The sequence below is a fragment of the Coenobita brevimanus genome, chromosome 104, assembly GCF_032717465.1.
Source record: "Coenobita brevimanus isolate Jiangsu-jjx chromosome 104, ASM3271746v2, whole genome shotgun sequence".
In the NCBI taxonomy this organism is placed as follows: Eukaryota; Metazoa; Arthropoda; class Malacostraca; order Decapoda; family Coenobitidae; genus Coenobita; species Coenobita brevimanus.
Genome location: NC_137057.1, coordinates 46,457,665 through 46,474,007, shown reverse-complemented (window position 1 = coordinate 46,474,007; position 16,343 = coordinate 46,457,665). Strand labels below are relative to the sequence as shown.

At 43.9% G+C, this 16,343-nt stretch overlaps 1 protein-coding gene across 1 annotated transcript in view; it reads right to left on the bottom strand.

Annotated features, from left to right (window-relative positions):
- Positions 1-331: 331 nt before the first annotated feature.
- Positions 332-16,343, bottom strand: part of LOC145416100 (carboxypeptidase D-like) — an 89,452-nt gene continuing 73,440 nt past the window's right edge. The window contains exons 26-30 of the mRNA XM_080285191.1: positions 10,052-10,201; positions 9,236-9,386; positions 4,084-4,347; positions 2,846-3,046; positions 332-435 (exon numbers count right to left, since the gene is read on the bottom strand). Coding sequence (XP_080141317.1) covers positions 332-435; positions 2,846-3,046; positions 4,084-4,347; positions 9,236-9,386; positions 10,052-10,201 — 870 coding nt within the window. The remainder of the gene's footprint in view (positions 436-2,845; positions 3,047-4,083; positions 4,348-9,235; positions 9,387-10,051; positions 10,202-16,343) is intronic.

The following is a 16,343-nucleotide window of genomic DNA, read 5'->3' as shown; positions in this document are numbered from 1 at the left end:
TATCCATATCTATCTATTGCCTGTAAAAGCATCTTGTATGGAGTGGCCTTGATAAAATGACCTCCAGGAGTTTTTGTCCCTGTTCAGTAATGATCTCCAACTTACAACAAACCGCCCTCCGCTTCATGCTCTCACACCTCATCTCATCTCATTCTTAGTATCCCTCTCCTCCTCCCATCCACCTAACTCTCACAGTTAATCTCTCATTCTTCACTCTCTCATGTTACTCTCACAGCCTCTCCTAGTCAATCCCTCACTCTCCACTGACTCAGAGCCTAACTACAGATACATGTCACAATATAAAACAAGGCCTCTAATTCAACTGCAATTATCAACGGGGACTAGGACTGTGGTGGACCCCTTTTATGAAGAGTTCATCCTCATCAGAAGAGCTGGAGACGAGGTCGTGGTAGGCTCGGCTTCTCATCCGCTTCTCTGAGGGCGAGATTTAGAAATATTAAAGACCACTGTTGTTGTCATCGTCATCATCATCATCATTAAGCTTATCACCATCAAGCTGCTGACTTGTGTTTTGAATTCTTGAAGTTTCTTTAATATTAGTCATCATCATCATCATCAGCAGCAGCAGCACTGCTGACTTTAGAAGTTTATCCATATCGATTAAGGTGGGGATCCAACTTGTGTACAAATTATTTACTGATGTCTGGATAGCTGGTTAGAGACAGTCTCAAAGTTTCCTTCAAATGTCCTGTGAGTGTTTTCAAGGCATTAAAATTACAAGACAGTAATGTTCCTTGTATGCTGAAAATAAGTCACATGTATTCAAAGCAAGTCTGAGAATTTTGGGGTGCGTTTCCAATGGGAGCAACTGAGGGTGTGCTTGATATCTGCGTCTGTCTGGAATGAAGTGATAGTTGATTTGCTTTGTGATGAAGCCATTCTGTTTTTTCTAGGCCAGTGTTCTGGTGAGTGTAGGCACTGCTGAAGCTGGCCCACTGCTTACTGCACTTTGGTGTGTTGTGAAGTTACTGCATGATTATCAGCAGAGGAAAGCAGTGTTCTAAAGCAGGGGTGGGAGGTTGGTACATCACACAAGGGAGGGGGGAAAAAAAAAAAGTGATAAGGACTAAACCCTACAGGGCAATAATGGTCAGAAGAGTACTGGTATTCTGACTTTGGAGCTTTGATTTGCTCTGAGTAGGTGGGCATGTCTGTCTGTGAGGAAGTCAGTCAGCCATTTCTTCTCTTCTATGTTTGTGTTTAAGATTTTGCTCATCAGGATACAGTATGTCTTGGTAGCTACTGTGTCAAAAGCTATGTTAATGTCCTTTTTTTTTTTTTTTTTATACAAGGGAGAAGGAACCAATGGCTAGAAGCCCACAAATTGTTCTCTCCAAGAAAAAGTAAAAACAAGATGACAGAGGGCTAAATTCAAGGTCTGTCCATTTTGAGATGCCTGGACACACTGCATTTAAAAGACTGGAGGTCACAGGCAGTAGGAAATACTGACAGAGAAAGACAGTTCCACAGCTGACTTGTTGCAAACATGAAGGACTGGGAGTAACGGTTAACTCTTGCTGCTTGTGTGGTTCCTAACTGATAATGTTTCTTGCTGACACAATCTAAGAAGAGCTGGGTCATATCAGAATGGTGTGTGGTGGTTGAGCTTGGTTCAAAATCCATGCTGAGAAACAAAATAATGATGGGCAATGATGTTCTTAGGTTCAGTCTTCCCATTATTTTGGATGGTGTGCTTGGAAGTGATATTCTCCTGCACAATGATGGACTAATGAGCAGTTTGCCTGGATTAAGAACTCGGATGATGACTGCTTTCTTCCAAATGTTAGTGACATAGCTGTTAAAAATTTCAGAGAGGATATTTATGGTTATGAGGTCATGATATTTTAGGTGGATGTTTGTGACCTGATATGGTCCTGATGTTTTGGAATCTCTCTGTGCTGTTGATTACTTTCTGCATTTATTGTGAGGTGAATGGATGGGGGAGTTTGTGTGTTGCCTTTGATTTTCGTGATTATTTTTTGTGTGTGACTGTTCTATGGGTTGGTGTTTTTTTGGCTTATCAATGAATAAAAATATATTAGGTTGTCTGCTTGCTCATTCATGCTGGGAAGAACAGTTACAAAAATTGGAGGTCTATCTATCTATCTATTGCCAGATGCCTCAATCCCGTTTGGGGTGGCCACAAACAAATCGCCTCCAAGTCGCCCTGTCCGCCGCCATTTCACTGCCCTGCTCCCAACTCACACCCCCCTCTCTCATATACCTCTCCACCCCATCCCTCCATCTCATCCTCGGCCTCCCCCTCCCTCTTCCCCCCTCCACCTCACTCACATACACTCTCTTCATCAGTCTTTCACCCTCCATCCTCTCCACATGGCCAATTGGAGGTGCTTTTTCTTTTTTCTTTTTTTCCCCTGCTCTTCATTTTGTGATCAATGGCATCCTCTGAGTTTTCTTAATGGTGATTCTTGCATGTTTTAATTGGTAAATGAATGGTATTGCTGAAGAGGTTTACAGTTCTAGTTTTGCTGAGGTCAGGTGTTTTTTTTTTTTTTTAATCTCTATCCTTGATGAATGCTTTACTTGAGGAGAGAGACTGGGAATGAAGTTTTTAATATTACAAATAGGGCTGTGGGATTTAAGCAATGGCAGTGATTCTAATAAAATGGGTGACTGCTTTGTGAATGTCTAAAAAATAGGTTTATGCTGAAAGTTTCTAGTGCTTGTTCCATGTCTAGTACAAAATGTGCCCAGTTTGCCTTCTCCCTCAGTCACATATAAGAACATACAGAATTAGCACATACAAAAAAAAATAAAAATAAACTCACACACACACACACACAAAACTAACTCCAACGCTCACTCTTTGTTTTACTCTTGGCTCCGTTTCCATTTGAAGTAAGAAACTTGATCTCTGACTCATCCTCGGAGCCCGTTGACTCATCCTTGAATATATCAACGGAGTGGCTGAGCTGGTGGAATCCGTACACCTTCCTGCGCTTGGCCTGGGACCGCAGCGAGAACAGACCCAAACAACACAACATCAACAGCAGTGAGAGTGAACCTGAAAAATGTGGGGAAAGATGCATGGTAAGTTCTTGTAATGGTCTGCCTGTTATTCTATCAACCTACTCGCTGTATCTATCTATCTTTTTTCCTTGGGACCACAAAAAGAACAGACCTGCATAACACACCAACACTAGTGACTGATGAACCTGGGGAATAAGATCAAATAGGAGAAAAAAAAAAGTACAAGTTGTTATTCTCTCTCTCTCCCTCTCTCTCACCAAACACTTTTACTCAACTTTACAATGGACTGGTAATTAAGATGGCATTAGTAAAAGCTGTATTTACCTCCTCCAGTTAGAAAAGCGTCTCCAAATCTCCACAAAATCATCTGGAGGTACCAAGAATAAGACAGAACATACAGCAAAGCCTGGTTATATCAGACTAATTGGGGAATAAGGTGGATGATTTATCTGATGGTTCGTTATAAGACACGTCAGATAGGGACCCTCTATACCGGCCTTCGTGTAAGTATTAGTGAAAAATGGTCCAGCAGGTAACCCATGTGGGACAAGTTATAAGATGTCACAAGAGCAGAATTGTATTGGTCGGCCTGTATTCCCTGATATACAGTAAGGACAAATAAGGTGCTTGATTGGGACATGCCATCCCACCCACACTCTGATCATGTGACTCGCCCAGTGTGACTCACGTCCTACACAGTACGTCCCACGTCTCTACTGTCCACCATCTCTCAAGTGGCTGTCCAGTAGGCCACCACATGTGCTCCCTATACCAGGCCTGGTTGAATGTTTCCTTCCTAGGAGTGACAATTGTGTCAGTATCTTTTATACCTAACTTTGCCCAGATTTTCGTCCCTCTGTAGGTTATTTCACATAGCTCAGTGGCAAAAAAGGACAGTGCTACAGCTCTATATCCTTTCCATAGGATTTCTTTGTGACTAGCATCATACTCAACTGTTAATCTATTGTCAAAACTCAGCATTCATGGAAAGACGGCAATTTTGAGCCAAGTTAAAGTAAAAATAATATAATTACTAAGCTTGTAGCCACTGACAAACCTGAAAATACTCACCGGCCAAAATGACGAAGACCATCCTTGGCAAACCCCACACACGGTCATCCACATTCAGCCTGAATATAACCATTTCTCCGGGCTGCACCGTGACAAGCTTAGTGGCTGGGTAGTGTCCCGGGCTCTCAACGTTAATCGTGTGTGCTCCAGGGGCCAGGGGGCGCCACCAGGACCCGTGTTCTCCAGCAATAACTATGTGGTCAGAGCCGCTTACGGTTATACGGGCACCTGGTATGGGGGCACCTGAGTGGTCTGTTATATAGCCTGGGAAAAAAGAGAAACTGATGTTAAAAATAATAGTAAAAATGAAATGTGGAGAGCATGGAGAATAAGAGTCTAAAGTTAAGAGTACAGTAATCACTCTAATATCCGGACGCCCAATACCCGAACATCCCCACTAACCGAACCTTATCGTCCTGGGATCAAAGATTCCCAAAATGGTCCGAAAATCAAAAAAAAATATTTAAAAAATCGATTTTTTGCCGTCCGTAATTTGAACTTGCCGCGCACGCCGCGTGAGAGCATTGTTTTGGTTCGTCATTCCTCCGACGTCCGATAGAGCGCCGCTGCATCCTCCCCACTTCCCGCCTGTCTCTCACCGCGACTGGACCTACACTGTTCGCCATGGCTGCCCACGTGCTCGCTTTTGTGGTGGTGCCGTACTTGCTGCAAGGCCTCCTGCTGCTCTCTGCCCTACTCTTAGTGTGTGTGATGATGGCCCCGCCTCCTGAGAAAAGGAAGAGAGTGGTGTTGACTCTGGAGAAGAAACGGGAGATATTGGAGAAGGTTGATGCGGGTTGGTCTTCTTCACGCATTCTCCACGAGTTCAACCTGGCCCAGTCGACTTTGTTCGATATCAAGCGTTCCCGAGACAAGCTCATGCAGTACACGGCTGACTTCTTGTCAAGAAGCAAACGCAACGTGGAGAAGAAGGTTATGTTTACCCCCAAGTATGCAGAGATCGACCGCTCCACGTTGATTTGGTATCGACAGCAACGTACAGCTGGTGTGATGGTACGTGGAATGGAGCTGAAGGCTGCTGCTGAGTAGTTTGCAAGGCTTCACGACGCCCTTGACTTCAAGGCATCCGAGGGTTGGCTCTTCGCGTTCAAGTTACGACATGGCCTTACTAACCGTAAAGCACATGGCGAAGCATTGGACGCTAACGAGGATGGAGTGGACGAGTTTCGGCACAAGGTGAAAGGCTTGATCGACAGGGAGGGCCTCACTCTCGGTCAAGTCTATAATGCTGACGAAACTGGCCTATTCTATCGCTCGGTGCCAACGAACAATCTAGCCGATGAGACGGAGAAGCATGTACCTGGCCGCAAGATTTCTAAGGAACGGATATCTGCTTTGTGTTGTGCCAATGCTAACGGCATGCACCGGCTTAAGCCCGTTATTGTTGGCCGTGCAAAGCAGCCTCGGTGCCTTCGTGGGGTGATGGATGTCCTTCCTGTCGTATGGTACCATTCTTTGAAAGCATGGTTCACAGCTGTGATTTTCAAAGACTGGTTTCACCATCACTTCGTCAAGGAGGTCATCCAGTACCAGACGAAGACACTGGGAATTCCTCGCGACCAGGTAAAGGCTCTCCTTCTCCTCGACAATGCACCTGCCCACCCGTGCGACAAGGACTTGGTTGCTGAAAATGGCCGTATTAGGTGCATGTTTCTGCCACCTAATACGACTGCTCTCATTCAACCAATGGACCAAGGAGTGATCGTGGCAACAAAGCGCCTGTACCGTCGGAAGTTCCTGGACGAAGTGATGGTTGTTCTCGAGAATGAGGACGAGCGCAGGGAAGGACGTGACACTCAAGGCAAGCGGACTTTGGGAAACCTTCGTCGCTACAACATCAAGTCTGCACTGTACAACTGGCTAAGTGCATGGAAGGAAGTCCCTGTGAAAACTCTTGAAAATGGTTAGTCTCATCTGCTTCTTGGAACGGATGTGGAGTACGATTTCCTAGGGTTTGACGTGGATGACTTCCATGCACGGCTATGTACGCACGGCGACAATGTTGATGTGGACGATGTTCGTGAGTGGTTGGACGACGACGAGGGCGTTCCTGGGTATCAGACGTTGTCTGATATCGAGATCGTGTCTTCGGTTGCTGGTGTCAGTCCCGAACTTGAAGATTCCGACGACGAAGGCGATGATGATGCGGACTCCTCTCAGCAGGATACTACTCCAGCCATCCCCAAGCTGAGCGCACTCCGGGAACATCTAGAGTTCGTCCTAGACTACCTGGAACACCCGGACTGCGACAGGGAGATGGGGCCCTTGGGACTCGTGGAGGAAGTGCGTGCTTTGCGGCAGCGCATCATCAATCGCCAGAATCGTCGGTCCTTGCGTCAGTCAACGATTGACAGTTTTTTCAGGCCCGTGACCCCCGCTGTGCCAAGCCCTGGTTCCACTCCGTTGCCTCCCCAAGACAGGCCCTCATGCTCCGAGCCAAAGCCCAGCACATCAGCTACAGTGGAGTCACCGCTCGATGTGAGTTTGCGGCTATCTTCAGAGTCTTCTGTAGTCGGTACGCCATCACCACGACCCACCGATGCGCCCCTTGGTCGCCTGCCAGTGATACTCTCGGACTCTGACAGTGAATAAACAGCAAGAACTTCTCCACTAGACCACACGGGAATTTTGAGTGCTGTGCAGTGAAAAAAACGGTGTGTTGTGTTAAGGTTTTCAAGTTGGGAGAAAAGACTCAGTAGAAAAGAAATTTAACATAACTAACCTTCTTTGTTTTGGCTTTGGAAAATTAAAAAAAACTTGGGAAAAGTTAATGTGCAACACTTAAATTAAATGGAACATTATTTGGACTAAAGTGAACACTGTGAAGAGAACGGACTTCTATGTGTTATTGACTAAGTTCAGTGCAAGACTTCAGGAAGAGTGTACTGCAAGTGCTTCAGGAAATCGTTCTTACTGTCAGAGTCCGAGAGGAGGTGGTTATTCATTGAGGTGGCCAGGGACTTGCTGTAAGTATCCAGAATGTTTCATATTGTACTATTTTCCATACTATACTTACCAGAATGTTTCATATTGTACTTTTTTCCATACTATACTTACCAGAATGTGTCATACTGTACTTTTTTCCATACTATACTTACCTCATGCATGTGCAGTAGGAATGTGTTTTTCAGAGTTAGGTTCGGTTAGAGTCCATAAGTACCAGAATGTTTATTAATGTATGAACATACTTCTAAACCCACATTTTATGTTTCTTTTGCATTTATTTCAGTCATTTATGTGCCTTATTGGTGTGATTTGGGTGTTAAATAGGTGCTATGCATGTCCGGAGGGAGTTGTATAGGCGTTTCTCTGAGTTAGGGTCCATAAGTACAAGTCCATAAGCTGGGGCCCAATATCCGGACGAAACCAATATCCGAACCTACCGATGGCTCTATTGATCCGGATATTGGAGGGGTTACTGTGATAATAAAAATAAACGAGTGCTGATTGTGGAGAGGATAGGCAATAAGAGGCTGCAGTAAACAATAATAATAAAAATAAAGAGGACTGTATAACATGTGGAAAGGATGGAGAATAAGAGGCTAGAAGTTACAATAATAATAAAAATACACAGGACGGAGACTGAGAGACTGACTTGAAGAGTGTGAGTGATGTGGAGGGGAGGAGGGGGAGACTGAGGATTAGATGGGGGGATGAGGTAGAGAGGCATCTGAAGCAGGAGTGAGAACTGGAAGAAATTTAGCCAGAAAGCATGGAGGCAATTTCCTTGTGGCGACCCCTTGCAAGATTAAGGTGTCTGGTGATGGATAAATAGATAGACAGATTTATGAAATGCGTGTGATAATTAGGGGTAAGGGGTCTCAGCCAACTGGCATCCAAAATTATTCTGCAGAGTTAGATCAGCAAAGGTATGGAAAGGTTGGATACATTACATCATCACTACACTTCAGAAATTACAGTAAAAATTTCAGGGTTTGTCTGACCACACACACAAACTCTCACTTTTAATTATTCTGCCCTCAATGTACAATCTCTCAACCCAGCCTATACCCTTTTCACCAAGCTGGCTCAAATTTATGTCCTTCTGCAGTTTATTTCATGCAGTTCAGTGACAGAAAAAGGAAACATGACAGCTGTGTATTCTTTCCATGGCAATTCACCATAAACAGCATCATATTCTAGCAACAAGGAGAGTGTATGTCAGTGAGGTGGAGGGGGGCAGAGGGAGTGGGAGGCCAAGGATGAGATAGAAAAATGGAGTGGAGAGGTATATGAGAGAGGGGTGTGTGAGCTGGGAGCAGGGCAGTGAAATGGTGGCAGACAGGGCGACATGGAGGCGATTTGTTTGTGGCCACCCCTTACGGGATTAAGGTGTTTGGCAATAGATAAACAGACAGATTGATGGATCAGTACTTAGCATGGGCTGATGGCAATTTAAGGCCAAGTTAGAGTTCAGTAAGCAGTAAATGGTAACAGCCGGTCCCGCACCACCCCATCTGAGGTGTAGGGGTCTCAGGCTAGGCTACTGTGGTTCAATACAAACCCTTCAATGCAATGATGTATTCTTGTTTTTTTTGCTACTTCCAGACAATTTTAGATGAGGTAGGAGGGGCCTCTCATACTCAAGGGGTTAATGAAGGACGTAACTAACTTCTCTATTTCAAAGTCTCTCCTACGCCTGAGAGAAGTATCTATGCTAAAGAGAAGTAGCAAGAATAAAATAAAATAATAATAATAATAATCACCATCATCATCATCATCATCATCATCATCATCATAGTGAAGGGGTTAAGGGTTGATGACTAAGTTACATTCTCTAACGGAATGGCATGATGGAAAAGCCTTGTCATCTCTCAGGGACAGAATTTACATACAGTATATAGTATGTCAAAGTCATCACTCCAACTGCAGCATTTTCACCATTAGACTATAGTCAGTTTGTTTTCATCTGACAAAGACTCTTCATCCCTTTCAGCTTAGGTGATGGCCTAATGTAGTCAGACTGGAGGGTGGGTCTAACTAGTAACCAAGGAGACTCATTCCTACCTCATAACAAAGGCTCGCTGAAATTTCATGCAACCACGTCTTAACATTCAAGTAATGGGAGTGGCTCAGTTCCATCAGATAAAAACAAACCACCTATACCTGACACCTTGAACCACTAACTCACCCTTGACACCAATTTTTGAAACATCAAGGAAATTCAGGAGTCCAGGTCTGTGTTGGCGCCACAGTGAGCCGAGTTGTTTGTAATGCGGGGCACCACAACACCCATAATACACGTTGACGGCCATAGTGGTGCTATGTGTGTAGAAGCAGTCCTATGGAGAAAAAAATAAAATAAATAAAAGAATAAAATAAATAATAACAATAATAATGCAGCAATAATAATAATAATCTTAGTCCATCCATCCATCCATCCTCTAATAGTAATAACACAGAAAGTTCTTCAAGTGGGAGATAAGTTCTAACATATAAAGCAGTCCTGTGTGGACAAACAGAGAAAGTTCTTTGTCTTCTTTTTACTGTCCATAATTTCCCACTTCTATAGGGAGTAATGAGTTCTAAAATATCACAGGAAATATAAGTTTATAGAAGCAATCCTCTGAAAAATGAAAGAAAAGCATTCAGGGACCGAATGCTGACTGCCCAACAGAATATGCTGTTGGCCAAGTCCAAAATTTTGGCCATATCTTGATACCTTGTAGGTTTCATGTTGATAGCTCATGCCATTCATGAGATATAATGGGAACACACACACACACACACACACACACACACACGCGCACACACACACACACAGGCGGGCAAAAACATTTTCGCTCCGCCTTGTAAAGGCAGGCGATAATAAAAATACAGAAAGTTCTTGTAAGTGTGTAATGAGCTGTAAAATATGAAGCAGTTTGCAGTGAGGACACAGTGAATTGTTTGCAAGTTGTATTTTGTGTTGGTACTGAAAGGGTTAACATAAACAAATATCACTCACAATCAGACTGCCGGCGTGTGGATCAAACTGGTAGTCCATCTGTGTGCCGTTGACCAGAGCAACTTGCACACACTGGGATGGTGCTGGCGTTGAGGTCTTGGCTGGATGGTCTATTGCATCCCAGTATTGTGACCCCAGAAGGAAGAAGGCCTGTTGATGAGACGAGAGAATGGTTTATGAAATGCAGAGGAAAAACAAAATGAAATTCAGGGAGTAGTTGTGGTCCTATCTTAATATGAAACTTGAACCTGGTGAACTGCAGGCTGAAGTTACCTCTTCCTGGACTCCACCATCCTTCTGTTGGGGGACAGGGGGAAAGTTGAGGGACATTTATGTAACCAAGCGAGAGAGGAGCATGTTATAATCAGTGCCACCGTGTGAGGGCATTACTTTCCAGTGTTGAAATGCGGAGTCGATACTGTGGAGGCATATTTTAGAGAGTCCTCCCTCAACAATCTCAGGTGTCTATGACTTACTCTCAACTGAATAAAATTATCTAGTAGTAGATACAACACAAAAACAGAGACATCCTAACCAGGAGAGGGTTCATTCTATTTTTCCAGGCAGCTTGTAACTTGTTGTTAACCTATTTACACATATCTGATATCTTAACCATTAATACCTCATCTGTTATCCAATTTATCAATATCCAATATTGTATAAGCCTAGACTATTTATCAATATGTACAGTATTGTGGTACAGATTAACAAAATTTATTAGCACATCAGACAATATCCGTTGCCTTACTTATAAATACCTCTGCTGCAAACCGGCCAATCAGTGTGTCATCAACCATTTCACTTGTATCAGTTCTGAAACCATTTTATCAATAACAATGTGTTATTTATAAACACTGATTATCAACCTAATCATCTGTACATCCACCATAACTCACCCAAGTGTCGGATGTGGCTAACCGAGACAAAAAGGGGTATGATGGGTATGATTTCGGGACATTCATCTCTTATGTACCCATCTACCTCTCTACTGCCAGACACCTTAATCCCAGTGGGGTGACCACAAACAAACTGCCTCCATGTCTGCTGTCAAGGTATCATCCACTGTCAACCCAACATAACTATCAGTACTGTCGCACTTCCTTTACTTATCAGTGTCCCTGTTATCAAATCGTGAATTAATGTTTGCTGTCTTACATATCAGTATCTCTGTTGTCAGCCTATTAATAATTACTTCATGTCAACCCAATCTTATTTTGCAGTATTTGTTCACACTGTTACCTCTATTATAAATCAGCTACAGCCTTTTCATATTTATTTGGTCCAAAGTTTCATCCTTTCTCAGCATATTTCATGGACGTCAGTGGAAGGAAAAGACAACAGTAAGGCTCCCCATCCCTTCCCTAGCACTTCTTCCTGACTAGCATCATAATCTAGTGTTAAACTATTGTAACAACTCGGCACTGAATAATGAGAGATAAAACTTTAGGCTAAGTTGGGGTCAAAAGAGTACACAGTAATAAAAATCTGCCACCAACCATTTCGGTATCAGTTCTCAACCCATTTTCATGATAACCATTCTTTTACCCACTAATACCTCTATCAGCAACCTAATCAGTCATACATGCATCCAGACAACTGACCCTAGAGCTCTGTATGGCTAAGGAAATGCGTGACAATTGGAATATGGCAATTTCACTCTCTTGAACCCCCCACATTTGTTGTCAAGAATTAATAGTAACTGGTATATCTGCTGCCTTTATTATCCCTGTCACCAACCAATTCATCGATGGCTACAGTACTGGTAATCCATTTTATTAGCATCTCTTACGCATAAACACCTCCATCAACCTTGTCATCTGCAAACTCATTTTATCAACAACTCTTTCTCCTAAACACCTCCATCATCAACCAAACCATCTGTACAGTCACGCGTACTAATTTCTACTCAGGGGTTACCCCTGAGGTTACAAGAGGATGAGAAAAAGGCAGAGTATAAGAGAGAAGTGGAGGAACGATTGGGCAAATATGAGTTGGAGCAGATGGGGGACGTGGAAGGTGTGTGTAGAATATTTACAGAAGAAATATGTGCAGCATGTGATGTGGTGTGTGGAAGGAAGAGAAGACGGAGGGGGGTGCAAGGAACAGCGTGGTGGACTGTAGAGGTGAAACGGGCTGTGACACAAAAGAAGAAAGCATACAATGAATGGATGAGAAATAGGGGCGTGGAAGAAGTTGAGAGGCGGAAGAGAGAGTTATATGTAGAAAGAAAGAGAGAGGTGAAAAGATTAGTAAGAGAGAGTAAGAAGAGAGTGGATGAGGAATTTGGAAGGAATTTGAGTGTAAAGTGGAGGGACTGTAAGAAAATGTTCTGGAAAGAGGTGAAAAGAGTAAGACAGGGTGGAAGTGAAGTTAGCAGGGGAGTGAAAGATAAAAATGGTAGATTACTAGTGGAGAAGGGAGAAAAAGTGAGCAGATGGAGAGAACACTTTAAGGAATTGTAGAACGTGGAGGATGGAAGTAATGCGAGTATAAGTGGCTGGGGAATGGCTGGAAGAAGGAGGGAGGTGAGAAGACAGGAAGAAATCAGTAGGATAGAAGTTGTGGAAGCAATGAAGAAAGTTAAATCAGGGAAAGCCCCAGGAATTGATGGAGTGTGTGGTGAAATGCTGAAGCATGGGGGAGAGATAGTAGTAGAATGGATGTGGAAGATGTGCAGATTGGCCTGGGAGGAAGGTAGAGTCCCGGAGGATTGGAAGTCAGGTATAATTATTCCCTTGTACAAAGGAAAAGGGGAAAAAGAAGTGTGTGGTAATCATAGGGGCATTTGTCTTCTTAGTATAATAGGAAAAGTATATGGTAGGATACTTATTGACAGAGTTAGAGAAAGAACAGAGAAATTAGTTGGAGAAGAACAGGGAGGCTTTAGGAAGGGAAGAGGTTGTGTAGATCAGATATTCATTCTCAGATCTTTAGTGGAAAAGTTTCTAGAGAAGGGAAAGAAGTTGTATGCGGCTTTCATGGATTTGGAGAAAGCATATGATAGGGTGGATAGACTAGGATTGTGGAAAGTGTTAAGAATATATGGAATAGATGGGAAGTTGTTGAATGCTGTGAAGAGTATGTACGATGGTGCAAAGGCTGCAGTGCGTGTGGATGGTGAACTAAGTGAATTTTTCTCTTTGAAAGTTGGGTTGAAACAGGGATGTGTCATGTCTCCATGGCTGTTCAATCTGTACATGGATGGGGTAATAAAAGAGGTACAAGGTAGGGCAGTGGATGTTGGAGTGGCCCTGGTGAGAGAGGATAGTGTTTGGAAATTCCCTGTACTGTTGTTTGCAGATGATACCATGTTGTTGAGTGAAGACGAAGGGGAGATGCAAGGCTTGGTGGATGAGTTTGAGAGAGTGTGTAAGAAACGGAATCTAAAGGTGAATGTAGGGAAGAGTAAAGTGATGGTCTTTGAGAGAGGTGAAGTCAGTGAATGTACAGCGAGGTTGGATGGTGAGGAATTGGAAAATGTGAGTATGTTTAAGTACTTGGGTAGTGTGATGAGTAAGGATGGAGGTTTGGAGGGTGAAGTGCTTGAAAGGGTACAGCAGGGAAGAAAGGTTGCTGGTTCTTTGAAAGCAGTGATAAGAAACAGGGAAGTGAGCATGGAAGTGAAAAAGTTACTACATGACAGTATTGTGATACCAACTCTAACGTACAGAAGTGAAGCTTGGACATTGTTGGAAGGACACAAGTCAAGAGTGAGAGCCGTGGAAATGAGTTATTTAAGAGGAGCGTGTGGAGTCACATGGAGAGACAGGCTGACGAATGAGGATATAAAGGAGCGTTGTGGTGTTGATGTGGATGTGATAGGAAGCGTTATGAGGAACACACTGAGGTGGTTTGGCCATGTGGAGAGGATGGAGGGTGAAAGACTGACGAAGAGAGTGAGGATGGAGGGTGAAAGACTGACGAAGAGAGTGTATGTGAGTGAGGTGGAGGGGGAAAGAGGGAGGGGGAGGCCGAGGATGAGATGGAGAGATGGGGTGGAGAGGTATATGAGAGAGGGGGGTGTGAGTTGGGAGCAGGGGAGTGAAATGGCGGGGGACAGGGCTACTTGGAGGCGATTTGTTTGTGGCCAAATGGGATTGAGGCGTCTGGCAATAGATAGATAGATAGATAGGGTTACCCCTTCCTTCCCCCCTCTACCCTGGACAGAGGGAAGGGAGGAATCGTGAACAGGTCTACCCCGCCTTCTGCCCCCAACTCCCCCACCCTCCACCTCCAGCTGACAGTTACTGATTAGACGCAAATTTTCTCATGTCCTGTAAACATGACTAAACTGTCGTCGCACACGCTTTCAACGGCCAAGATTTGGACAATATTTTTAGAATAAATTATTACCGTATTGAACTGCATTCTCAAATTGAAAATATTCACCATCATTGTAATCCAGTGTCGTCCGCTGCACAATTCTGGGTTCCAGTGCTTACCTTTTCACTTCCCCCAGCTGTCTCTCTCTCTCTCTCTCTCTCTCTCTCTCTCTCAATTTACTTTTCCCATTCACTCTTTCTTTTTAAATTTATGTAACTTTCTCTTTGCTTCTCTCCCCCTCTCCCCCTTCTCTCTCGTTCTTTGTCTCAAGTCTTCCCCGCCTCTCACCCCTCCCCTCCCCCCACCTTAGGCCTGATCAGCAGTCAGTTATACCGTCACTGCTCCTTCGTATATCATGTGCTGGCAACATTTATCACACACACTTAGGTCAGATGTATGGAAAGCTATTTTTTTTTTTTTTTTTTTATATAATTGTATTTCTCATTATGTGCCAAGTTCAAATAGAGAACACCAGACCAATATTCGTAATTTTTATTAGAGTGACCGTTCCACTTCACATAGCTGGGTAGCTGGGCTTATAAACTGCACACACACACACACACACACACACACACACACACACACACACACACACACACACACACACACCGCTCGCTGGTGCAGTGGTAACGTTCTCGCTTGCCATCTGGTAGACGGGAGTTCGCGCCTCGCTCAGGTTGAGAAAAGTTTCACTGACGAAGTGGGTGGTTACTGTCCCCTTTGAGCAAGGGGACGGGTGTGTGCGTGTGTGAAGGTCACAGCCTTGCCCTTAGATCGGACTGTATGAGCTCTCAGCTCCCTTCTGGGAGGGTAAAAGCTGACGATCACGACCTTCAGGTGATCCTGACCGACCCAGTAATTACACACACACGACTTAAGTTTTGCACTGACAGCGTGGCGACTACAAATATAGTCATTCTAACAACTGGATCTGCAGGCTTCAAACCTTCCCTGTCCCAGTCAAACTCCTCATTCAATAACCGGTTATTGAATGAGGAGTTTGACTGGGACAGGGAAGGTTTGGAGCCAGCAGATCCAGTTGTTAGAATGACTATATTTGTAGTCGCCACGCTGTCAGTGCAAAATTTAAGTCGTGTGTGTGTGTGTGTGTGTGCAGTTTATAAGCCCAGCTACCCAGCTATGTGAAGTGGAACGGTCACTCTAATAAAAATTACGAATATTGGTCTGGTGTTCTCTATTTGAACTTGGCACATAATGAGAAATACAATTATATATAAAAAAAAAAAATAGCTTTCCATACATCTGACCTAAGTGTGTGTGATAAATGTTGCCAGCACATGATATACGAAGGAGCAGTGACGGTATAACTGACTGCTGATCAGGCCTAAGGTGGGGGGAGGGGAGGGGTGAGAGGCGGGGAAGACTTGAGACAAAGAACGAGAGACAAGGGGGAGAGGGGGAGAGAAGCAAAGAGAAAGTTACATAAATTTAAAAAGAAAGAGTGAATGGGAAAAGTAAATTGAGAGAGAGAGAGAGAGAGAGAGAGAGAGAGAGAGAGAGACAGCTGGGGGAAGTGAAAAGGTAAGCACTGGAACCCAGAATTGTGCAGCGGACGACACTGGATTACAATGATGGTGAATATTTTCAATTTGAGAATGCAGTTCAATACGGTAATAATTTATTCTAAAAATATTGTCCAAATCTTGGCCATTGAAAGCGTGTGCGACGACAGTTTAGTCATGTTTACAGGACATGAGAAAATTTGCGTCTAATCAGTAACTGGCAGCTGGAGGTGGAGGGTGGGGGAGTTGGGGGCAGAAGGCGGGGTAGACCTGTTCGCGATTCCTCCCTTCCCTCTGTCCAGGGTAGAGGGGGGAAGGAAGGGGTAACCCCTGAGCAGAAATTAGTACGCGTGACTGTACATGCTTCAAATGAGTACAAGTGCATAGTCTACATTGCATGGAAAAATCTGAAACCACAGACAACAGCTACTGCAAAATGCCTGATG